We start from the raw sequence: 23,954 nt of genomic DNA on the forward strand, positions 1-23,954 counted from the left end.
CCATGTTCTGAAGCTGAGCAAGGTGATAGTTTAACCATGTTCTGAAGCTGAGCAAGGTGATAGTTTAACCATGTTCTGAAGCTGAGCAAGGTGATAGTTTAACCATGTTCTGAAGCTGAGCAAAGGGAATTTAACCATGTTCTGAAGCTGAGCAAGGTGATAGTTTAACCATGTTCTGAAGCTGAGCAAGGTGATAGTTTAACCATGTTCTGAAGCTGAGCAAGGTGATAGTTTAACCATGTTCTGAAGCTGAGCAAGGTGATAGTTTAACCATGTTCTGAAGCTGAGCAAGGTGATAGTTTAACCATGTTCTGAAGCTGAGCAAAGGGAATTTAACCATGTTCTGAAGCTGAACAAGGTGATAGTTTAACCATGTTCTGAAGCTGAGCAAGGTGATAGTTTAACCATGTTCTGAAGCTGAGCAAGGTGATAGTTTAACCATGTTCTGAAGCTGAGCATGGTGATAGTTTAACCATGTTCTGAAGCTGAGCAAAGGGAATTTAACCATGTTCTGAAGCTGAGCAAGGTGATAGTTTAACCATGTTCTGAAGCTGAGCAAGGTGATAGTTTAACCATGTTCTGAAGCTGAGCAAAGGGAATTTAACCATGTTCTGAAGCTGAACAAGGTGATAGTTTAACCATGTTCTGAAGCTGAGCAAAGTGATAGTTTAACCATGTTCTGAAGCTGAGCAAGGTGATAGTTTAACCATGTTCTGAAGCTGAGCAAGGTGATAGTTTAACCATGTTCTGAAGCTGAGCAAGGTGATAGTTTAACCATGTTCTGAAGCTGAGCAAAGGGAATTTAACCATGTTCTGAAGCTGAACAAGGTGATAGTTTAACCATGTTCTGAAGCTGAGCAAGGTGATAGTTTAACCATGTTCTGAAGCTGAGCAAGGTGATAGTTTAACCATGTTCTGAAGCTGAGCATGGTGATAGTTTAACCATGTTCTGAAGCTGAGCAAAGGGAATTTAACCATGTTCTGAAGCTGAGCAAGGTGATAGTTTAACCATGTTCTGAAGCTGAGCAAGGTGATAGTTTAACCATGTTCTGAAGCTGAGCAAAGGGAATTTAACCATGTTCTGAAGCTGAACAAGGTGATAGTTTAACCATGTTCTGAAGCTGAGCAAGGTGATAGTTTAACCATGTTCTGAAGCTGAGCAAAGGGAACTTAAGCATGTTCTGAAGCTGAGCAAGGTGATAGTTTAACCATGTTCTGAAGATGAGCAAGGTGATAGTTTAACCATGTTCTGAAGCTGAGCATGGTGATAGTTTAACCATGTTCTGAAGCTGAGCAAGGTGATAGTTTAACCATGTTCTGAAGCTGAGCAAGGTGATAGTTTAACCATGTTCTGAAGCTGAGCAAGGTGATAGTTTAACCATGTTCTGAAGCTGAGCAAGGTGATAGTTTAACCATGTTCTGAAGCTGAGCATGGTGATAGTTTAACCATGTTCTGAAGCTGAGCAAGGTGATAGTTTAACCATGTTCTGAAGCTGAGCAAGGTGATAGTTTAACCATGTTCTGAAGCTGAGCAAGGTGATAGTTTAACCATGTTCTGAAGCTGAGCAAGGTGATAGTTTAACCATGTTCTGAAGCTGAGCAAGGTGATAGTTTAACCATGTTCTGAAGCTGAGCAAGGTGATAGTTTAACCATGTTCTGAAGCTGAGCAAAGGGAATTTAACCATGTTCTGAAGCTGAGCAAGGTGATAGTTTAACCATGTTCTGAAGCTGAGCAAGGTGATAGTTTAACCATGTTCTGAAGCTGAGCAAGGTGATAGTTTAACCATGTTCTGAAGCTGAGCAAGGTGATAGTTTAACCATGTTCTGAAGCTGAGCAAGGTGATAGTTTAACCATGTTCTGAAGCTGAGCAAAGGGAATTTAACCATGTTCTGAAGCTGAACAAGGTGATAGTTTAACCATGTTCTGAAGCTGAGCAAGGTGATAGTTTAACCATGTTCTGAAGCTGAGCAAGGTGATAGTTTAACCATGTTCTGAAGCTGAGCATGGTGATAGTTTAACCATGTTCTGAAGCTGAGCAAGGTGATAGTTTAACCATGTTCTGAAGCTGAGCATGGTGATAGTTTAACCATGTTCTGAAGCTGAGCAAGGTGATAGTTTAACCATGTTCTGAAGCTGAGCAAGGTGATAGTTTAACCATGTTCTGAAGCTGAGCAAGGTGATAGTTTAACCATGTTCTGAAGCTGAGCAAGGTGATAGTTTAACCATGTTCTGAAGCTGAGCAAAGGGAATTTAACCATGTTCTGAAGCTGAGCAAGGTGATAGTTTAACCATGTTCTGAAGCTGAGCAAGGTGATAGTTTAACCATGTTCTGAAGCTGAGCAAGGGGAATTTAACCATGTTCTGAAGCTGAGCAAGGTGATAGTTTAACCATGTTCTGAAGCTGAGCAAGGTGATAGTTTAACCATGTTCTGAAGCTGAGCAAAGGGAATTTAACCATGTTCTGAAGCTGAACAATGTGATAGTTTAACCATGTTCTGAAGCTGAGCAAAGTGATAGTTTAACCATGTTCTGAAGCTGAGCAAGGTGATAGTTTAACCATGTTCTGAAGCTGAGCAAGGTGATAGTTTAACCATGTTCTGAAGCTGAGCAAGGTGATAGTTTAACCATGTTCTGAAGCTGAGCAAAGGGAATTTAACCATGTTCTGAAGCTGAACAAGGTGATAGTTTAACCATGTTCTGAAGCTGAGCAAGGTGATAGTTTAACCATGTTCTGAAGCTGAGCAAGGTGATAGTTTAACCATGTTCTGAAGCTGAGCAAGGTGATAGTTTAACCATGTTCTGAAGCTGAGCAAAGGGAATTTAACCATGTTCTGAAGCTGAGCAAGGTGATAGTTTAACCATGTTCTGAAGCTGAGCAAGGTGATAGTTTAACCATGTTCTGAAGCTGAGCAAGGTGATAGTTTAACCATGTTCTGAAGCTGAGCAAGGTGATAGTTTAACCATGTTCTGAAGCTGAGCAAGGTGATAGTTTAACCATGTTCTGAAGCTGAGCAAGGTGATAGTTTAACCATGTTCTGAAGCTGAGCAAAGGGAATTTAACCATGTTCTGAAGCTGAGCAAGGTGATAGTTTAACCATGTTCTGAAGCTGAGCAAGGTGATAGTTTAACCATGTTCTGAAGCTGAGCAAGGGGAATTTAACCATGTTCTGAAGCTGAGCAAGGTGATAGTTTAACCATGTTCTGAAGCTGAGCAAGGTGATAGTTTAACCATGTTCTGAAGCTGAGCAAAGGGAATTTAACCATGTTCTGAAGCTGAACAAGGTGATAGTTTAACCATGTTCAGAAGCTGAGCAAAGTGATAGTTTAACCATGTTCTGAAGCTGAGCAAGGTGATAGTTTAACCATGTTCTGAAGCTGAGCAAGGTGATAGTTTAACCATGTTCTGAAGCTGAGCAAGGTGATAGTTTAACCATGTTCTGAAGCTGAGCAAAGGGAATTTAACCATGTTCTGAAGCTGAACAAGGTGATAGTTTAACCATGTTCTGAAGCTGAGCAAGGTGATAGTTTAACCATGTTCTGAAGCTGAGCAAGGTGATAGTTTAACCATGTTCTGAAGCTGAGCATGGTGATAGTTTAACCATGTTCTGAAGCTGAGCAAGGTGATAGTTTAACCATGTTCTGAAGCTGAGCAAGGTGATAGTTTAACCATGTTCTGAAGCTGAGCAAAGGGAATTTAACCATGTTCTGAAGCTGAACAAGGTGATAGTTTAACCATGTTCTGAAGCTGAGCAAGGTGATAGTTTAACCATGTTCTGAAGCTGAGCAAAGGGAACTTAAGCATGTTCTGAAGCTGAGCAAGGTGATAGTTTAACCATGTTCTGAAGCTGAGCAAGGTGATAGTTTAACCATGTTCTGAAGCTGAGCATGGTGATAGTTTAACCATGTTCTGAAGCTGAGCAAGGTGATAGTTTAACCATGTTCTGAAGCTGAGCAAGGTGATAGTTTAACCATGTTCTGAAGCTGAGCAAGGTGATAGTTTAACCATGTTCTGAAGCTGAGCAAGGTGATAGTTTAACCATGTTCTGAAGCTGAGCAAGGTGATAGTTTAACCATGTTCTGAAGCTGAGCAAGGTGATAGTTTAACCATGTTCTGAAGCTGAGCAAGGTGATAGTTTAACCATGTTCTGAAGCTGAGCAAAGGGAATTTAACCATGTTCTGAAGCTGAGCAAGGTGATAGTTTAACCATGTTCTGAAGCTGAGCAAGGTGATAGTTTAACCATGTTCTGAAGCTGAGCAAGGTGATAGTTTAACCATGTTCTGAAGCTGAGCAAGGTGATAGTTTAACCATGTTCTGAAGCTGAGCAAGGTGATAGTTTAACCATGTTCTGAAGCTGAGCATGGTGATAGTTTAACCATGTTCTGAAGCTGAGCAAAGGGAATTTAACCATGTTCTGAAGCTGAGCAAGGTGATAGTTTAACCATGTTCTGAAGCTGAGCAAGGTGATAGTTTAACCATGTTCTGAAGCTGAGCAAAGGAAATTTAACCATGTTCTGAAGCTGAACAAGGTGATAGTTTAACCATGTTCTGAAGCTGAGCAAAGTGATAGTTTAACCATGTTCTGAAGCTGAGCAAGGTGATAGTTTAACCATGTTCTGAAGCTGAGCAAGGTGATAGTTTAACCATGTTCTGAAGCTGAGCAAGGTGATAGTTTAACCATGTTCTGAAGCTGAGCAAAGGGAATTTAACCATGTTCTGAAGCTGAACAAGGTGATAGTTTAACCATGTTCTGAAGCTGAGCAAAGGGAATTTAACCATGTTCTGAAGCTGAACAAGGTGATAGTTTAACCATGTTCTGAAGCTCAGCAAGGTGATAGTTTAACCATGTTCTGAAGCTGAGCAAGGTGATAGTTTAACCATGTTCTGAAGCTGAGCATGGTGATAGTTTAACCATGTTCTGAAGCTGAGCAAAGGGAATTTAACCATGTTCTGAAGCTGAGCAAGGTGATAGTTTAACCATGTTCTGAAGCTGAGCACGTGATAGTTTAACCATGTTCTGAAGCTGAGCAAGGTGATAGTTTAACCATGTTCTGAAGCTGAGCAAGGTGATAGTTTAACCATGTTCTGAAGCTGAGCAAGGTGATAGTTTAACCATGTTCTGAAGCTGAGCAAGGTGATAGTTTAACCATGTTCTGAAGCTGAGCAAGGTGCTCACTCCACAGATTTCCCTATATATTGTCGTGACGTGATTCAAGCTCTCTCTCTCTCTCTCTGTCCCCCCTCCCCCTCCTTCTCTCTTCCCCCCTCTGTCTCTCTCTCTCTCTGTCCCCCCTCCCCCTCTCCCCCCTCCCCCTCCTTCGCTCTCCCCCCTCTGTCTCTCTCCTGGGGAGAGTAACATTCCTCAGTCTCTCTGCCTGGTGACCTCTGAATGCTCCGTGACACATTCCTGAAAACACGTCTTCAACATGAGCGAGACGGACACATACATAAAATCCTGTAAATGTTCAGCCGTGCTGTAGTTCACCTTCTCCCAGGGATAACTGATAACAGAGAGAATCTGCATCCCAAATGGCACCCTATTCCCTATATAGTGCACTACATTTGACCAGAGCACTATGCTAACAGAGACACACAGGATACATTCCAAATGGCACCCTATTCCCTATATAGTGCACTACATTTGACCATGTGGTGTGTGTGTGTGTGTGTGTGTGTGTGTGTGAGAGAGAGAGAGAGAGAGAGAGACAGAGAGCGACAGAGAGAGAGAGAGAGAAACAGAGAGCGACAGAGAGAGAGAGACCCATGCACTCTCATGTGTGCTATGACAGGGACAGGAGATAACTAAAACAGCTATTGGGAAAGAATGAAAACCTCCACAGTGGGTTCATACGGACCGTCCCCTTCAGTACCCTCTGTCCCGACTGAAGATGACCAGGACTGGGCTGGACATGACCAGGACTGGGCTGGACATGACCAGGACTGGGCTGGACAGAAATGGCAGGGAGTGGAATGATAGCACAAACAGACCGGTACTCAGGCTAAATAAAAAGCTCAGTGTACATTTTTACACCGAAATAAGGTTTTTAGTCCAGGACTTAATTTGTGTCCGGGAACCTGTCCCATACTTGTTTTTTTAGTTTATTAGTCATAATCCGTTCCAGGTGATTCTACTGATATAAAACATGTATTTTTTAAGACAGGAGTCTGCAGATGTACTTAAGGTGGTCCGAGGCCAGATACATAATATCATTTTTTTTTTACATGACTAACAACAGATTGAAATCATTTCGGCCAAGGGATAGTGGAATAAGTTTAGGTGTAATACAATATTAACCTTGGGTAACATGGGCCTGGGCGGCTCACAGGGATATTGGTATCCACAGCCCTCCACCAATTATACATTTTTCACTCAATACTTTTTGTATCTGCCTCATGGAAAAATGTGTAGAGTTTCAGGAAATTAGCTTGATAAAAAAAATTTTCTCTCTCATGCTGAGAGACGGACTTTAAAAAAAAAGGTTCCTTCCCAGAACCCAAGACGTGGTTCATCCGGGCAAAGACAGTGAAACCAGGAACAGGAACAGGGACAGGGACAGGGACAGGAACAGGTACAGGAACAGGGAGAGGAACAGGAACAGGAAGAGGGACAGGAACAGGGACAGGAACAGGGAGAGGAACAGGAACAGGAACAGGGACAGGAACAGGGACAGGAACAGGTACAGGAACAGGAAGAGGGACAGGGAGAGGAACAGGAACAGGGACAGGAACAGGGACAGGAACAGGAACAGGGAGAGGAACAGAAACAGGGAGAGCTCCAAATATACACTGTTCTTTTAACATATAGCAGTGCTTGAAGTGGAACGGAAAAAAAAGGTGCCAGTTCTCATTTCACTTTCAGACTACTATGGTCTATTTAAGAACCATCTTGTCTTTCTTTACCAGACAGCACTGGTACAGCTCAACCCCCTGGCCTATAGCAGTTGTGTGGGAGAGAAGTGGTGAAACCCTGGTTTAAATGACAGTAACAGCACTCTCTGTGGGTGAAAGGCATCTACTGCAGATCAAAGACAGCAAACAACACAAAATTACACTGTGTACAAAACATTAAGAACACCTGCTGTTTCCATGACAAAGACTGACCAGGTGAGTCCAGGTGAAAGATATGATCCCTTAATGAAGACACTTGTTAAATACACTTCAATCAGTGTAGATGAAGGGAGGAGGAGGCGGGTTAAAGGCTTTTTAAGCGCAGAGACATGGTGTGTATGTGCTATTCCCAGGGTGAATGGACAAGACTAAATATTTAAGTGCCTTTGAACATGGTTGTAAGTGCCAAGCCCACTGGTTTGAGTGTCAAGAACTACAACACTGCTGGGTTTTTTTTTTTTTCACACTCAAGTTGTGTATCAAGAATAGTCCACCACCCAAAAGAAAAACAAGGAAACTTGACACAACTGTGGGAAGCATTGGAGTCAACATGGACCAGTATCCCTGTGGAATGCTCTCCATACATTAACAGGCCAATCAACCCTTAATTATAATATTGTCCATTTTGTCCACTCCAGCATGCATCATGATGGAGAACCCTGAACTACATAACAGGATAACATGGTAAAGTCATGAATATAAACAGTTGGTTTTCTCAGACACAGATTGAGTCTAGTTCTGGACTAAATATGATGTGAAAATGGATAGTCACCATTCAAAATGCTTCTTTGTCCAATAGGCTAAATTCTGTGTCCCAAAAGAGACCGAAAACTTTATTTAAAAAAAATTTAAAAAAATCCTTCTCACATTAGAACACAAAACCAAATGTCAAAAAAATGTACTTCAAAAACATGCATGGCTAACTAGTGACTACCAATTCAACATTAGGGGCACTATCATCCAACTGTAGTTAAGAAACAAAACCAATGTCAAATCAGATTTTTACAAAATATTCATTTTATTATTTATTTTTCATTCATTATAATAAAACGTCACAATAATTTCAGTGCGAGACTTTTAGCTAAACATTCATAAGACACACTCCTGAAAAATACTCAAGACACATTGCACTTTCCCCGTTTAGTTTAGTTTCCCCTGAGATACGCCATTGACAGTGATACTGCCCTAGTTCTTATCCTCCCTCCCCGCCCTTTTCCGTTTTGGAAGGCCACACCCTCAGCCCAGAAATATTAGAAAAATCTGTGGTTTTGTAAAGAAGCAGTAAACTCCAAGGTTACGTCCCAAATGGCACCCTATTCCTTATGTAGTGCACTACAGAGGGAATAGGGTGTCATTTGGGACACACATCAAGTCTAGCAAGACTCCATCGAGTCCTTAATAACTCAATATAAAGGTGCACTGAAAAAGGCCGGCGACCATTTTTTTTATTTTAAAATGCATTTTTTAAATTATTAGTATTTAATTTTAGGGCAGACACCCAAACTGTTAGAGGGGCCCAACATGCCAACAACACAAAGTGTGTGGATCCAAATATGTACATATCTTACGAAGCTTAGTCTCTGGCCAATCACGTTGTGTGTTCCATCACTCACTTCCTTGGTCCAGATGTCAAGCATTGATAACAAGATTTTAAAAAGAAAAAGACCAGAAAAAACAAAAAAACAAACAAACACCAAATTGGTTCAAGCAGAACACCAGGATTGACCCTTCCTGTACACCCATCAACATATTCCTACAGCCCATTATTTCATCATCATCACCATTGTCAGACTTCACTACCCACAGAGCTTTATGATGGTGTGATCTGGGGTCTTAAGTTGTTTTCTCTGCCCTCCAGGAGGTTCAAAGTGAAGTGAAGAGCCTTCAGTCCCACATGATTCATTTACTGGTCCACTGATTATAATATAAACCTGTACACAGAGCATGTTAAAGAAGGCAACAAGCGTTTTTGTTTTTGTGGAACCCCCTCCAAGCTACCCCACCCTCTACCACCGTCTTTTCCCTCCTCTCCTCCAAAAGGTTCAGTGTGACATGGGGCATCTGAAGCCAGTGGTGGGAGGGAGGGAGGGAGACGGATCAGAAAACTCACGGTTGGGAGGGACAGCTTAGTGAAAGGGAGGGTAAGCTAAGCCCCAGTCTCTACCGAGTAATGAAGAGGGGGACCGGCCTCCCCCTGACTCCCTCCCCACCCAAATGTCTTTAACTAGCAGCAAGTGTGTAGGGGGGGGGGGGGGGGGGGGGGACGTTAGGAGCATGGACCATGCTCCTAACGTCCCCCCCCCCCCCATTTCTCTAACTACCGACAGGTGCAGGACTCAGCTATCATGTCAGGGATCTCCTTATAATCCACTGTCTTGTTGTCATCCAGCAGCATCAGTACGCTGATGGGCTTGTACTTATACGGCACGCAGGACAGCGACGGCACCTCGTCCATCCCCTTCCCTTTAATCAGGTTCTGCATTATGGCATGGCTGGAGGGGTTGAGGCCGTAGTGGAGGATTCTGGGACAGTCTCCTTTACAGTAGCCAGGGTTGTACTGGTGTGGGGCGAGGTATTTGACCAGGCCTAACGCGGCAAAGGTGACCCGGTAGGAGTGGAGTTTGCACTGGTTCTTGGACGAGGGTTTCTTGTGTTTTCGGTAGTTGGGGATGTCGGAGGCGATGCTACCTGGGGGATTAGGGCCGTTGGAGCGACGGAGTCGGGGGGCGGAGAGGTGGTGAGGCTCTGGAGTCAGACCCCCCAAACTGGACCATCCAGTTCGGGTCGCTGCCCCCCACTCTCTGGTTTCTTCCTCTTCATTGAGGAAGAGGAGGAGAGCGGGGGTGTTGAGGTGATTTGTGGAGGCCGCCCTCCTTCCCCTCCTGTGTCCCCCTCGGATCCTCCACAGGCTTCCCAAGGCCTCGCTCCTCCAATGCCCAGGATCCAAGCACCAATACTGGGCCAGGAGGGTCAGGCAACTGCCCTGCTTTGGCCTTCCCTGGGTCAGCGTTACCACCTGTGCGGTGAGGTGCTCTGTGATGTCAGTTTCTGTCCACTGCTGATGCGGCTCCAGGGTGACTAGGCGCCCCAGACCTCCAGGGGGGCTTGTCCAGCTATCATGACCCAGAGAGGTGACTCTGGCCCTGCAACGGAGAGGGGAGGGGTGGGGCGTCCTGGATGTATTAGAGGGACGGAGGTGGACAAAGGAGGCTCTCACTAGCTGTTCCAGGGAGAGGGACTGGAGGTCGTACTCCACTGTGTAGGTGTAGCGCAGGACTGGAGGAGGGAGAGAGAGAACATGCAGAGAGAGGACAGGAGGGAGAAAAATGTGTATAGGGAGAGAGAGAAAGGATGTAAAGAACAGGGAGAGATGACAATGGTAGGAGTCAATATCTTCATCTCACCTTTGACCTGATACACTTCGAAATTGAAATGGTCAGGCTTCACCATAACAACAAACAGTTACAAAGACAAAGGTAACCTAGACTATTCTACACCATAGCACATACCCATCATAACCTATAGCCTTAATAACGGTTTATATATTGTTATTATGAATGACAATGAACAATAGTTGTACAACAGGCCTACCCTTAACCACTGCAATTTCATATAATCAGATAGACAAAACCCTCAGGATGATAAGCGCTTGTTATCTTACTGTGTGTCTCACCTGAAGACGCTGTCAGAGACCACACCTGGGTGGTGTTGGGTCGCAACAGACGCGCTGTGTTCGACCCGAACATCCGATGCTGTTTAGGCCTCCCATCCGGGTCGGCCGCGCTCTTAAACAAACTTAACATATATTGCAAGTTCTGGTCGGCCTTCTGTGCTTCTGTTAGCAGCGTGTGAAGCGGCTCCTGTTGGTTTTTCTGACTAGTGCTATGGTGATTTCGGCGACATCTCCCACCGAGTTGTGATTGTAACGAAGCAGAGGGATCGGTAGGAATGTTGGCCATTTTCCCGTCCGCTCGGGTAAACGTAGAACACAAGAAAAATACGAAAAAGGACAGGATACATGTGTTGTTATGGTGGGTAGCCCTCATGTTCGACCTAGCACCGGTGAAAGCCCGAGTTACTGCCACCAGAAGGATGGAATCAAAAGGTGTGATTTCTTACGGAGGACAAGGTGAGACGCGCGCTCACCTGACAAACAACCGGCCATTTTCGCTCATCACTAGTTACCACAGCGCCATAAACCACGCCCATTTCTACAAATTATATTCTCAAAATATGTTTTTAAACCTAACCTTAACCACACTGCTAACCGTGTGCCTAACCTTAAATGAAATCATTGTTGTTTATATGAATTTTTACGATATGACTTTGTGGCAGTGGAAAACACCATGGTCTGTTTGACCCCCAATTGACCCCTCTCGTGAGGTGGACGACAGGTGTGACGCAGATGAAATCTGTAACGCGAAATAGGCCAAACTCATAGAGATAGTTAGAGGACTCAACTTGGATAGAAACTATTTTAGCATGGACAGTGACATTAAAGACATGCTCCGGAACTTTGGGACCTACTAAGTTTTTTTATTTTACTTCCTGCTTTGAGCTGGATGTGTCCATGTGTAGCTCATACACACATATTCTATGAGCAGAATTACTGTTTTACCTCAATTAGCCTCGAAATCTCTAGTTTGAAAGCGACTGTTTTTCTGGAAGCTGTGCTGCGCCATTTCCACTACATTTTCTTCCACATGGGTCAGCCCTTTAGCAATTTGAGTTCCATATGAGTGACAGCTAGCAAGATGCACATGATGCACCGACAGCAGAGAGAGAGAGCAGTGAAGTGGTGCATATCTTCACATATGTGACGTAGTACGCAATTTCCGTGGACCACTTTTGGCTCGCGAGCTCTGCTTTCAGAACTACTGGCTAAAAAGTATCCAAAAGTACCAGAGAATCTCTTTAAGGGCTTCCACAATTTTAAAGTAATCAACTGGTTGGGGATTCCTCTGGGTTGGGAGTGATCAGCCAATTGGGGAATCCCAAACCACCCCCTCGCCCGTACCAACTCACTCAGAGGGTCCTTAGTCGTCAAGGGGTGAGAGTGGCGAGGGGATCAATAAACCCATCAACTCCTGTACACTAAGTGACTTAAATTAATTAATGTTCTACTTTTAAAAATGGTATGAAATTCAAATGAACAAATACAAGTTTTACACTTCAGTAACAGTTAAACATTTAATTTGGGATTTATCCTGTTATTTATTTTGGGAGATATTTATCCTGTTATTTATTTTGGTATTTATCCTGTTATTTATTTTGGGAGGCATTTATCCTGTTATTTCATGTGGCGAGTCTCGAAATCAGACACAAACAAATGCATGTGACTTATAATTAGACACGCCTCTCCATTATTTTGTATGAAATTGCACAAACTTCCAACAGATCGCAGTGCGCGTCGTGATAAGCACATCGCTCTGAAGCCTTGCAGACGCTATCTGAGGGTTTTATTAGCCCCTACACCCTGCAACGGTTGGTGTGATCTTAAACAACCAAAACCGGATAGAAAGCATGCCGAAAAGATATTAAACTATACATGTATATATATTTTATAATACCATCTTCAAGAAATAAAAGAGCTAGACAGTCAGGGAGAATTGATGCCTGTTGATTTTGTTATAATCTTTGAGCAAAGGAATGCAGGATTAGCCATGTCAAATTGCATAGAATTGCAGGAAATTAGCTATAAAACTGCAAACGTTCCTTTCAGCTCCATGCCAAACTGTGTAGAATTGCTAGAAATAAGCTTCAAAACTGTACAGAAAAAAACCTCTACTCAATAGAAATATTTGCAGAATTGCAGAAAATGTGCTTTACAACAGCAACATTTTCTCTAAATCGCCAAAGATACCTTTCTAGCTAATATACTATGTTATAGTTTACACTTCCTCTTCCAGGGAGCTGTGGAGAGGTCAAAATAATGACACGGTCTACTAAATCTATTAATTTTAAAACGGTGATTACTTCTTCTACTTGCTATTATCTTTCACATACTTCTAACATATAATGTATGTCCCTTGGTCGCCGGTATGCCTGGGGTGGGGTTTCCCTGGGCAACAAGGAAAAAGCGTTAGAAACCTTGGACTAGAGTGCAGAATTTAAAACATCAAACTCCAGCCTGGTAGGTGACACCCCCGTAAAACCCCAACGAAGAAGAATTCCCCAACCCACTCGTTCAGAACAGCTCCGTTTAATTGAAACGTTGCAGCAAAGACGTTCTATTATTTCACAGGAGGTTGGTGGAACCTTAATTGGGGAGGATGGGCTCGTGGTAATGGCTGGAGTGGAATAAGTTAAATTATTATTAAACACATGGTTTCCATGTGTTTGATGCCATTCCATTTACTCCGTTCCAGCCATTATTATGAGCCGTCCTCCCCTCAGCAGCCTCCACAGTAATTATATTGACAAGATACCTGATTGAACTCTCTAACAATGGAAATACATGTCCTCAATTATTGAAGGGACACACTCTTTTCATAGCACTTTGATAAAAAATATATATATATTTGTAGCAGGTTAGGTAAGCATTTTCACTTCCCTTAAATTTAGTCTCCTAACCTTCTACGAAAAAGTCACTTAGGTATCGAAGTGACGAGTGTTTCCCAAATGATTGACTGCAGGTGAGATCAGTTCAGACCATTCTAGCCAATGAGAAGGCAGATATCCTCTCGCTTCACCTCTTCCGCTCTGGTTGCAATACGTTCTATCGTACTGAACGCAGCACAGGTGAAATTCAAACGAACACCTGCTGCTGCTGATTAGGGGCGGGCAGTGTCTGTTGAAGTTATTTGGACAGCTACTAATTCAGCGGGACGCGGATGTTCCGATAGTCTTTTGTTCGCTGCCATGGCCGAACCACGAAGGGTTCAACTGACTACTCTGTCCAGTAATGTCCCCCTGCAGTCAGCCGTGGGGGTTAAACCAGCGTTACCCCCTAAAGAGGCGGTCACCGTTACTCCAGTAGCTGCGTCGACCTCAACTTCCTGGGGAAGTCCAACCAAACAACCTGTAGCCACGTCCAACTCGTCTTCTCAGGGTAGTTCAACCAAACTGGTTAAGACCGAACGCTTTGTCCTGCCGTTGTTTGAGCCGGACCAGCATAGGTGTCCTGAGTTCTACTACCCTGAACTTGTGTACAAACAGGTGAGAAAGACGCTCCGTTCAGATAGAATTGGTGTGATTGATCAATAGATTTAGACCTGATCAATTTATGAATGTTAAATCAACTAGGAAACTAGCTAAATGTATTATCCTAAATACGTTTCATTGACGCCACTAATAAAGGCACTATTTTTTTCAGAAGAGCGTTTCAGACAAAGATGTACCAAACACAATTGAGCAGGAGAACAGAGAGAAGGATGAACTTGGAGCGATCGCCAGGAGATTCGAGGATAAATATGTTAGTGGAGTTGAATATCAGGCACCACAAGCTAAAATTACATTTTACATAGAGAATTACTTATTTTTATTTATTTGCTTATCACCTGATCTGCGTACTTAAATACAATATTTCAGAAACATTAAATTGGTAAAAGTGTATTGTGGTTTAAAAAATATATTTAGTGTGTGGTGCCTGGCCTTAAGACTGTTTAAATAATGTGTCCCAAATGCCTCCCTATATAGTGCACTACTTTAGACCAGAACTTTAGGGATTAGGGTGCCATTTGGGATGCATTCAATATCATTGTTTTAATGCCTTATTATCTTTATTGTCTTTGTCTTTCTCTCTCTCGTTCTCTCCTGCTCTCTTGTTCTCTCTCTGTCCAGGGATGTGGGAACAAACGTAAGAAGGATCGTATTCAGGATCTAGTGGATATAGGCTACGGTTATGACAACGAAGACTCTTTCATCGACAACTCCGAGGCAGTAGGTTCAGTTTACCATGTTTCTCCTGGTTCAGTTTATCCTGGTTCAGTTTATCCTGGTTCAGTTTATCCTGGTTCAGTTTATCCTGGTTCAGTTTATCCTGGTTCAGTTTATCCTGGTTCAGTTTATCCTGGTTCAGTTTACCCTGGTTCAGTTTACCCTGGTTCAGTTTATCCTGGTTCAGTTTACCCTGGTTCAGTTTATCCTGGTTCAGTTTACCCTGGTTCTCCTGGTTCAGTTTACCCTGGTTCTCCTGGTTCAGTTTACCCTGGTTCTCCTGGTTCAGTTTACCCTGGTTCTCCCTGGTTCTGGTTCTCCTGGTTCTGGTTCTCCTGGTTCTGGTTCTCCCTGGTTCTCCTGGTTCTGGTTCTCCCTGGTTCTCCTGGTTCTGGTTCTCCCTGGTTCTCCTGGTTCTGGTTCTCCCTGGTTCTCCTGGTTCTGGTTCTCCCTGGTTCTCCTGGTTCTGGTTCTCCTGGTTCAGGTTCTCCCTGGTTCTCCGGGTTCAGGTTCTCCCTGGTTCTCCGGGTTCGGTTTTTCCTGGTTCTGGTTTGCCTAGTTTAGTTTAGTAAGGTAGTATAGTACTGTATTATACTGTAATATCGCCCCCTCCTGACCTCTCTGCAGTATGATGAGTTGGTCCCAGCCTCTGAGCACCAAGCTGGTCTGTTTAGTTTAGTAATGTAGTATAGTACTGTATTATACTGTAATATCGCCCCCTCCTGTCCTCTCTGAGCACCAAGCTGGTCTGTTTAGTTTAGTAATGTAGTATAGTACTATATTATACTGTAATATCTCCCCCTCCTGACCTCTCTGCAGTATGATGTAGTATAGTACTATATTATACTGTAATATCGCCCCCTCCTGACCTCTCTGCAGTATGATGAGTTGGTCCCAGCCTCTCTGAACACTAAGCTGGGAGGGTTCTATGTCAACTCTGGACCGCTCCAGTTCCGCCAGGCTTCTGATACGGAGACAGACGACGACTTCATGACCAAGAACCAACAACCCAAGCCCCCTAAAGTAATTAACTCCATGGCTGCGTCCCGTTCCAAATAGCGCCCTAATCCGTCTACGGTGTACCACTTTTGGCCGGAGTGGTCTCTGAATAGGGTGCTATTTGGGATGCGGACAATATGTAGGATCAGAACTGTATTGTGTTTGTGAATAGAACGTTCCGGTTCAGACATCATTCTTTGTTTTGTTCCAGAAACGCAGGAAGCAAGAGGGAGAAGTGAAGAGGAGGAAATGCCCTGGACAGGTGGCGACTGCAAACCCCACGGTGTCAAACACTGGGTGAGAGACTGACTGACTCCTGATCAGTTGATTGACAACTATAGATCATAGATTGTCCATTTACGCTCCCTCTCTCTGTGCTCCCTCTCTCTGTGCTCCCTCTCTCTGTGCTCCCTCTCTCTGTGCTCCCTCTCTCTGTGCTCCCTCTCTCTGTGCTCCCTCTCTCTGTGCTCCCTCTCTCTGTGCTCCCTCTCTCTGTGCTCCCTCTCTCTGTGCTCCCTCTCTCTGTGCTCCCTCTCTCTGTGCTCCCTCTCTCTGTGCTCCCTCTCTCTGTGCTCCCTCTCTCTGTGCTCCCTCTCTCTGTGCTCCCTCTCTCTGTGCTCCCTCTCTCTGTGCTCCCTCTCTCTGTGCTCCCTCTCTCTGTGCTCCCTCTCTCTGTGCTCCCTCTCTCTGTGCTCCCTCTCTCTGTGCTCCCTCTCTCTGTGCTCCCTCTCTCTGTGCTCCCTCTCTCTGTGCTCCCTCTCTCTGTGCTCCCTCTCTCTGTGCTCCCTCTCTCTGTGCTCCCTCTCTCTGTGCTCCCTCTCTCTGTGCTCCCTCTCTCTGTGCTCCCTCTCTCTGTGCTCCCTCTCTCTGTGCTCCCTCTCTCTGTGCTCCCCCTCTCTGTGCCTCCTCCCCTCTCTGTGCCTCCTCCCCTCTCTGTGCCTCCCCCCCTCTCTGTGCCTCCCCCCCTCTCTGTGCCTCCCCCCCTCTCTGTGCCTCCCCCCCTCTCTGTGCCCCCCCCCCCCTCTCTGTGCCCCCCCCCCTCTCTGTGCCCCCCCCCCCTCTCTGTGCTCCCCCCCTCTCTGTGCGCTCCCCTCCTCTCTGTGCGCTCCCCTCCTCTCTGTGCTCTTTCTTCCCCAGTGTTCTACCTGACAAGAACATGTGGGAGGAGAAACCGAGGAAGAAAAGGAAGAAGCCTGCTGGTCCTCTGAGTGTCACAGACATGTTGAGAAAGTTCCAGAAACAGAAAGACAAAGAGAAACTAAAAAGAGAGAAAGAGCGAGAGCAACAGAAGTTTGTTCTGGAGAAGACTACACTACCCACAACCCCCGATGTTTCTGCAGACCCTGCTGGGGGCGGCGCCAACATGGCGGACCCTCTGCTCAGCTTGATCGGATCGACCAATGACAGGGCGTTTCTCCAGGCAGCCAGCACTGTGGACTTTGACCTCGATCTAGACACCCTATTGGATGCCTCCGCTGAGACGCTGGCCAATCAGGTAGTCGTCGCCATGACCTTAACCAATCAGGAGGTCAACGCCAAGACCTTGGCCTACAAGGAAGTGAACGGTTCGATACTCTACTATACTTTATTGTCCATTTTCATTGATATTTGTTTTGTTGATAATGGTACATTTGAAGTCCAATAATTACAACATATATATATATATATATATATATATATATATATATATATATATATATATATATATATATATAAATATATAAATATAAAATTACAATTACACACACTGTTGTTCCAGGACTCTGTGGCGGTGCAGGTGGTGACCCCCCTGCTTCCACCCTGGAGAGCCACACACAGACCCCCATCGACCCCCAGGACCAGATTGACCTTGTCTCTGAATCCATCTCCAAGCCCCAGGCCCCAAAACCATCTACACAGCCAGTCTCTGACCCACAGGTCCAGCCCCTGCCACAGCCCACTCCCCTGCCTGAAGGTCTGTCACCAGCCATGGAGAAGAGAGCTCAAGACCTGGCCCTGGTATGCTACCGGACACTGGGCTTTGCGTTATGCTGTGCCCTTATGATGTTGAGCGCCACATTGATTGATGTATTGGTTGATCTTGTTCAGGCTGCTAAGGGGTTGGAGGGAGAATCAAAGGTCAAGTTCTTCACACCAGAGGTCAACGCCATCCTACTGGAGTAAGTCACTTGGTTTGGTTTCATGTTTAAACTACTATCAAAAACATTTTCTTATACAAATCCCATAACAATGTTCAGCCTTACGAGTAATGGATGTGTGTGTGTGTGTGGTCCTCAGCATTGAGCTGCAGTGCAGAGATGTGAGTGGCCAGGTGCGTTCTAAGGTGTACACACACCTTGCCTCATTCCTCCCCTGCAGCAGAGAGACACTGCTGAAACGGGTCAAGAAACTACTGCTGACACAGGTAACACAGGATAGCTCGTCCTTTCTGTGTGTGTGTGTGCAGGCGCAAATGTTTGTCTGTGTGGTTTAGGAGGAGCCTCTCCAGAGGTTGAGGCAGGCAATCGACAAGGTGATGCCGGAACAGATCTCCCGTTACCACGACGACTGCCAGGCCCACGCCCAGGCCAGGGCCGCTAAGTAGGTCACCATGGCAACTATCGTCAACACACATAACATAATAACTCGTAGTCCATTTAATGTGCTACTTGGAGTATCTAGCTAACCTGTGTGGCTGGCCGCCGTGCTGTTACCTGTGTGGCTGGTTCTGACCGCTCCAGGATGGTGGAGGAGAGTAAAGAGCGAGAACAGAAGGAGAACACGGGATCAGAGGAGGAGGAGGAGGGGGAGGAGAGGAGTGGTAAACGAGTGGTGGGCCCCAGGAAGAAATTCAGATGGAACCAAGAGATCAGGTGTCTTTTAATTTTCTAAATGTTTACTCATCATTCTATCAACACACATTCGTATAAACACCTATGGTGACTATCCTATCTTGCCCGATAGGGAGTGCCTGTGCAGTGCGGTTCGGGTGAGGATGGACAGATTGGAAGTGGAGAAAGGGAAAGGTGAGACGCAGGGACCGGAGGAGTTCCTGAAAACTTTCTTGGACACGGAGATCAAAGCCCTCTGGCCTAAAGGCTGGATGCAGCCCAGGTACGCACGCAGGCAGGCGCAACCTTCAAATATTCCAGTTGACTTGTTGTTTTACTAGTGTTGGTTCCTCAGAGTGCTGCTGAAGGAGAGTAGAAGGGTCCACTGCCCCACTGCACCTCTACAGCAGTAAGTATCATCCATACAACTAGGAATTATAATACCTTTTTTCTCCCTAGATCTCTATGGTAGCGTCCACCAAACTCTTTATTAGCTGAACCAGGGTGTCACTGCTGGGCTGGAGCTAAAGCATGCACTCCCTATAGCTCTGCATGACTCTCTCTGACTGCATCACACAGATTGTATTTCTTATTTTTTTGTTGTAAGGAGTGAAAGAAAACGTGTTCTCTCCCACAGAGTGAAGAGGAAGTCGATGAAGAAACAGTCCTCTTTGGGCAGTGCTCCAACTCTTCCAGGGACCTCCAGTGGGCCTGGGGAGCCTCAGGTTTTCCTAGGAGTTCAACCCCAGAACGGTTCACCTCTTTTGGGCTCAAGCGTATCCACAACCCGCCAGAATCTAGATGATTCTCTGGACCAGGGTCGCATCCTCACACCCCCCTCTTTAGGGGTTGTGAAGGAGGAGCTACCTGAGCTGAGGGGGGAGGATTTTGGTTTCCCCATCGCTGTGTTGACCCCCTACAATGATTTGAAGCCTTTGCCTGTCAGCATGTCAGCCAATGCCAACACACATGCTCAGTCAACGACCGCGAACACACCCCCTCAGGCGAACACTCCCTCCCAGTCTCCTCTGACCGTGCTCGCTAACCAGGCGCTGGCGCAAGTCCACATCCACAAAGACTACATTTCCCAGGGGCACCTAGCATTGACGCAGGACCTTTCACTCCAGAACAACCACCCTCCTCTACCACAGAAGAAGAAGAAACGGGTAACCACATTATTCAAAGTTGACAGACGGGCTGAATGCATTATAATGTGTGTGATTAGTTGCAAAATTTGGAGAACTTTCAATAAATTCGCTGGTTTCCCCGAAATCCCGGTTCTTAGTTTCTATAATCAGGAGAGAATAAGCAGAAACTCCGAAAGTTCCAGGAATGTTGCAACCCTAGTTGTGATGCATAAAGCCATTTGGTTTATTCGTTAGTTCAGGATTCTGAAAGTCATAGGCTTTGTCCCAAATGGCAGCTTTTTCCCTATGACGTGTACTACAAAGTGAATCCGGGGCCATAGTTTGTTTATTGTTTGCAGGTTTCTGAGGTGTCTGCACGGAGCTTGCCTGCTCCGGGACACAAACCCTCTCCGGGACACAAACCCTCTCCGGGACACAAACCCTCTCCGGGACACAAACCCTCTCCGGGACACAAACCCGCTCCGGGTCTTCCTGGAATCCCTCTACTCCATGCCCTGGGTTTCCCGCTCTCCGACTTCGGACCAGGAACCATGGGAACGCTGACCCAGTCGCAACATTCCAAAGACGTCCTGGTCACCGGCACCACTCCCGGAACGTTCCACCACGGACTCACGCACAGTAAGTGTGTGATGCATCTACGGTTGTATTTAGCATTGGCCTGAGAAAATGCCCTGTCAATATTCAAATGGTCTTCACTTACTAGAGGCACTGTTGACATCCTTCCCTTAGCAAAAAAGATTGCAGTCAGGGTGCCGCGTGACTGCAGTCAGGGTGCCGCGTGACGGCAGTCAGGGTGCCGCGTGACGGCAGTCAGGGTGCCGCGTGACGGCAGTCAGGGTGCCGCGTGACGGCAGTCAGGGTGCCGCGTGACGGCAGTCAGGGTGCCGCGTGACGGCAGTCAGGGTGCCGCGTGACGGCAGTCGTTTCTCCCTGCGCCTCTCTCAGGAATATGACATTTTATTTACCTTTAGTCATCTGTCCTCTTCATTTTCTCCACCTCAACACCAGGCAACTAACATGATACCTGATCATCCTAATCATGTTACATCACGTCAATAAATATATTGATTACCTGATCAGATGTATTGCTTTTTAGATGGCAGCCGGCTGGTGGGAGAGGGACCCAACGCTCAGAGAAAACTACAGTGATCCTCCGACAGTGAACATCTAGAATGGATCCAGAATGGACACGTGCAGTAAAAATGGGGGGGAAAAATAATGAGAACCGGATGTAAAGGCCTATTGAGCCTGGAATAATTATCTGGAATGGACACCTATAAGACATGGGAACTTCTGAACCCCTGCTGAACAGATTAGATGGAACATTCCTCGTCAGCAATGGGATGGGGTGAAACGTTTTAACTGGGTCACAGAGCTGCATGTATGTCACTGGCTAGCACAGTGGTGTTATGAGGAACTTACTGGCTAGCACAGTGGTGTTATGAGGAACTTACTGGCTAGCACAGTGGTGTTATGAGGAACTTACTGGCTAGCACAGTGGTGTTATGAGGAACTTACTGAACTGAATGTGTTCTTGCCATATTAAAGTAGTATTGGTAGTTTGGTCATTCAAATCATGTAACCACGTTGGTAGCACGTTGTAATAAAGCATTTAAAATGAAATATTAGTACGCTTATTCATTGATTAATCAATACTCCCACATTTTAAATGTTAGCTTGTATTCGCATAAATTACTTTTAAAGTATGTTCTAGGTTTCTGTAAGATGTTTATAGGTCCTTGTAAACCGCTTGGGCTACTGGTAATCATTAAAGTAGTTTTTTATGGGCTCACAAAATGAGTGCTGTTTATACCTTATAAATATTTGTTATTAATTGACCTGGGCCCGGTTTCCCAAAAGCGTCGTAATACATTTAAGTTCATAACTGTGCGCTCTCAAATGGTATTTTTTCACTGTAATAGCTACTGTAAATTGGGACAGTGCAGTTAGATTAACAAGTTAGACATCTGAGATTGGCAGAAAGCTTATGTCCTGGGAAATTTTCCTGTGACCTACAACCTCATGCTAATCACATTAGCCTACGTTAGCTCAACCGTCCCGCAGTGGACCCACTGATCCTGTAGAGGTTAACCTCAAGGATCTGCCCCTTTTTTCCATTTTTGCCTAAAATGACATATCCAAATCAAACTACCTGAAGCAAGGATGTGCATATTCTTGATACTATTTGAAAGGAAACACTTTGAAGTTTGTGGAAATGTGAAATGCATGTTGGAGAATGTAACACATTGGATCTGGTGAAAGATTATACAAAAATTGTTTTAGTTTTTTTGTAATGTATTTGAAATGCAAGAGGCCATAATGTAATATTCCAGCCCAGGCGTAATTTAGATTTTGGCCACTAGATGTCAGGAGTGTAGGTGCAAAATTCCACTGATCGAATGAACCATTGCATTGCTGTTCAAAATTTTGTATTAAGACTACCCAAATGTGCCTAATTGTTTAATTAAGGCTACGTAAATTGTTAGAACTTTCATGGGCGTATCCTTAAATCCGAGCGATTTTCCCAAAACTAGTTGACGTTGGCTTGCAACCACTGGTTAACGACTGCCTCAGACCACCGGGAGAAAGACTTAGTAAATCAGATGTATTTTTTTTGCTCTTTCACACCACTATACACAGATCTCAAGATGTTTGTCTTACTGTGACGGATAAGTTCAGAACGGATGTACCTGTAACCAGGTTTCAATCATACCTTTTTACGTGAGTAAAGTACAAGTCTGTCGGATAGAAGATTTCATGACCGGCCTGAATGGAAACGGAACAGTTTCAGTTCAAATGTCAAAACAAATACGCTGGCCATGGTGGGGTCTGTCGGTAAAATGAATTATGCAAGAAAAGTGGTGGAAACTTATGTACAAATCATATTGATATAATCGCCATATCGATCTAAACTGTGTGGTCCTCACTATGACTTGTCAGGAAACCATGCAGTTCATTAGGCTACAGATGAAATAAATGATGGAAGTGCATGGTGATGAGTTTTATGCTCTTTTCCAATAAATATCCAGGATCTTATTGTAGAGGCATTACTGATCATCTTGGCTGCCGTTTTGACAAAGATAAATGATTCCACTTTTGTCCATAATCTAAAGTAGGCTTATACACGAGCCCTAGCCTGAGCACACGTGGCAGTACTGGAGTGGGTGTACTCTCTATATAAAGCACTCTTTTTTGTGAGGAAAAAAAAGCAGTTAAAAATGCAGCGGATACATTTTTCAAATGTAAAAAAAAAATTACACTTAAGTATTCAGACCCTTTGCTATGAGACTTGAAATTGAGCTCCGGTGCATCCTGTTTCCATTGATCATCCTTGGTGTTTCTACAACTTGATTGGAGTCCACCTGTGGTAAATTCAATTGATTAGACATGATTTGGAAAGGCACACACCTGTCTATATAAGGTCCCAAAGTTAACAGTGCATGTCAGAACAAAAACCAAGCCATGAGGTTGAAGGAATTGTCTGTAGAGCACCTAGACTTGATTGTGTTGAGGCACAGATCTGGGGAAGGGTATCAAAACATAATTCTGCAGCATTGAAGGTCCCCAAGAACACAGTGGCCTCCATCATTCTTAAATGGAAGAAGTTTGGAACCACCAAGACTCTTCCTAGAGCTGGCCACTCGGCCAAACTGAACAATCAGGGGAGAACCTTGGTCAGAGAGGTGACCATGAACCTGATGGTCACTCTGACAGAGCTCCAGAGTTCCTCTGTGGAGATGGGAGGACATTCCAGAAGAACAACCATCTCTGCAGCACTCCACCAACCAGGCCTTTATGGTAGTGGCCAGATGGAAACCACTCATCAGTACAAGTCACATGACAGTCCACTTGGAGTTTGCCAAAAGGCACCTAAAAGACCGTGAGAAACAAGATTCTCTGGTCTGATGAAACCGAGATTAAACTCTCTGGCCTGAATGCCAAGCTTCACATCTGGAGGAAACCTGGCACCATCCCTACAGTGAAGCATGGTGGTGGCAGCAGCATCATGCTGTGGGGATGTTTTTCTGCAGCAGGGACTGGGAGACTAGTCAGGATTGAGGGAAAGATGAATGGAGCCAAGTACAGAGAGATCCTTGATGAAAACCTGCTCAGGACCTCAGACTGGGGCGAAGGTTCACCTTTCAACAGGACAACAACCCTAATCACACATCCAAGATGACGAGTGGCTTCGGGACATGTCTCTGAATGTCCTTGAGTGGCCTAGCCAGA

General features: G+C 45.0%; 2 protein-coding genes across 2 annotated transcripts; one reads left to right on the forward strand and one right to left on the reverse strand.

Moving 5' to 3' along the window:
- Window positions 1-9,206: 9,206 nt before the first annotated feature.
- On the reverse strand, window positions 9,207-10,935 carry LOC139417083 (bone morphogenetic protein 15). Its single transcript, XM_071166331.1, has 2 exons — window positions 10,563-10,935; window positions 9,207-10,165 (listed from the first exon to the last, which is right to left on the reverse strand). Exons 1-2 carry the CDS (start codon window positions 10,933-10,935, stop codon window positions 9,207-9,209), a joined length of 1,332 nt encoding a protein of 443 aa, XP_071022432.1.
- A 2,815-nt stretch (window positions 10,936-13,750) lies between these two features.
- On the forward strand, window positions 13,751-20,900 carry LOC139417084 (ubinuclein-1-like). Its single transcript, XM_071166332.1, has 16 exons — window positions 13,751-14,047; window positions 14,205-14,303; window positions 14,672-14,770; window positions 15,647-15,790; window positions 15,978-16,063; window positions 16,904-17,331; window positions 17,526-17,764; window positions 17,855-17,925; window positions 18,044-18,170; window positions 18,240-18,346; window positions 18,487-18,618; window positions 18,710-18,859; window positions 18,932-18,985; window positions 19,214-19,742; window positions 20,063-20,342; window positions 20,821-20,900. Exons 1-16 carry the CDS (start codon window positions 13,751-13,753, stop codon window positions 20,871-20,873), a joined length of 2,895 nt encoding a protein of 964 aa, XP_071022433.1. The 3' UTR covers window positions 20,874-20,900.
- The last annotated feature ends 3,054 nt before the right edge of the window (window positions 20,901-23,954 follow it).

This window comes from Oncorhynchus clarkii, chromosome 9 (assembly GCF_045791955.1).
Source record: "Oncorhynchus clarkii lewisi isolate Uvic-CL-2024 chromosome 9, UVic_Ocla_1.0, whole genome shotgun sequence".
Classification (NCBI taxonomy): domain Eukaryota; kingdom Metazoa; phylum Chordata; class Actinopteri; order Salmoniformes; family Salmonidae; genus Oncorhynchus; species Oncorhynchus clarkii.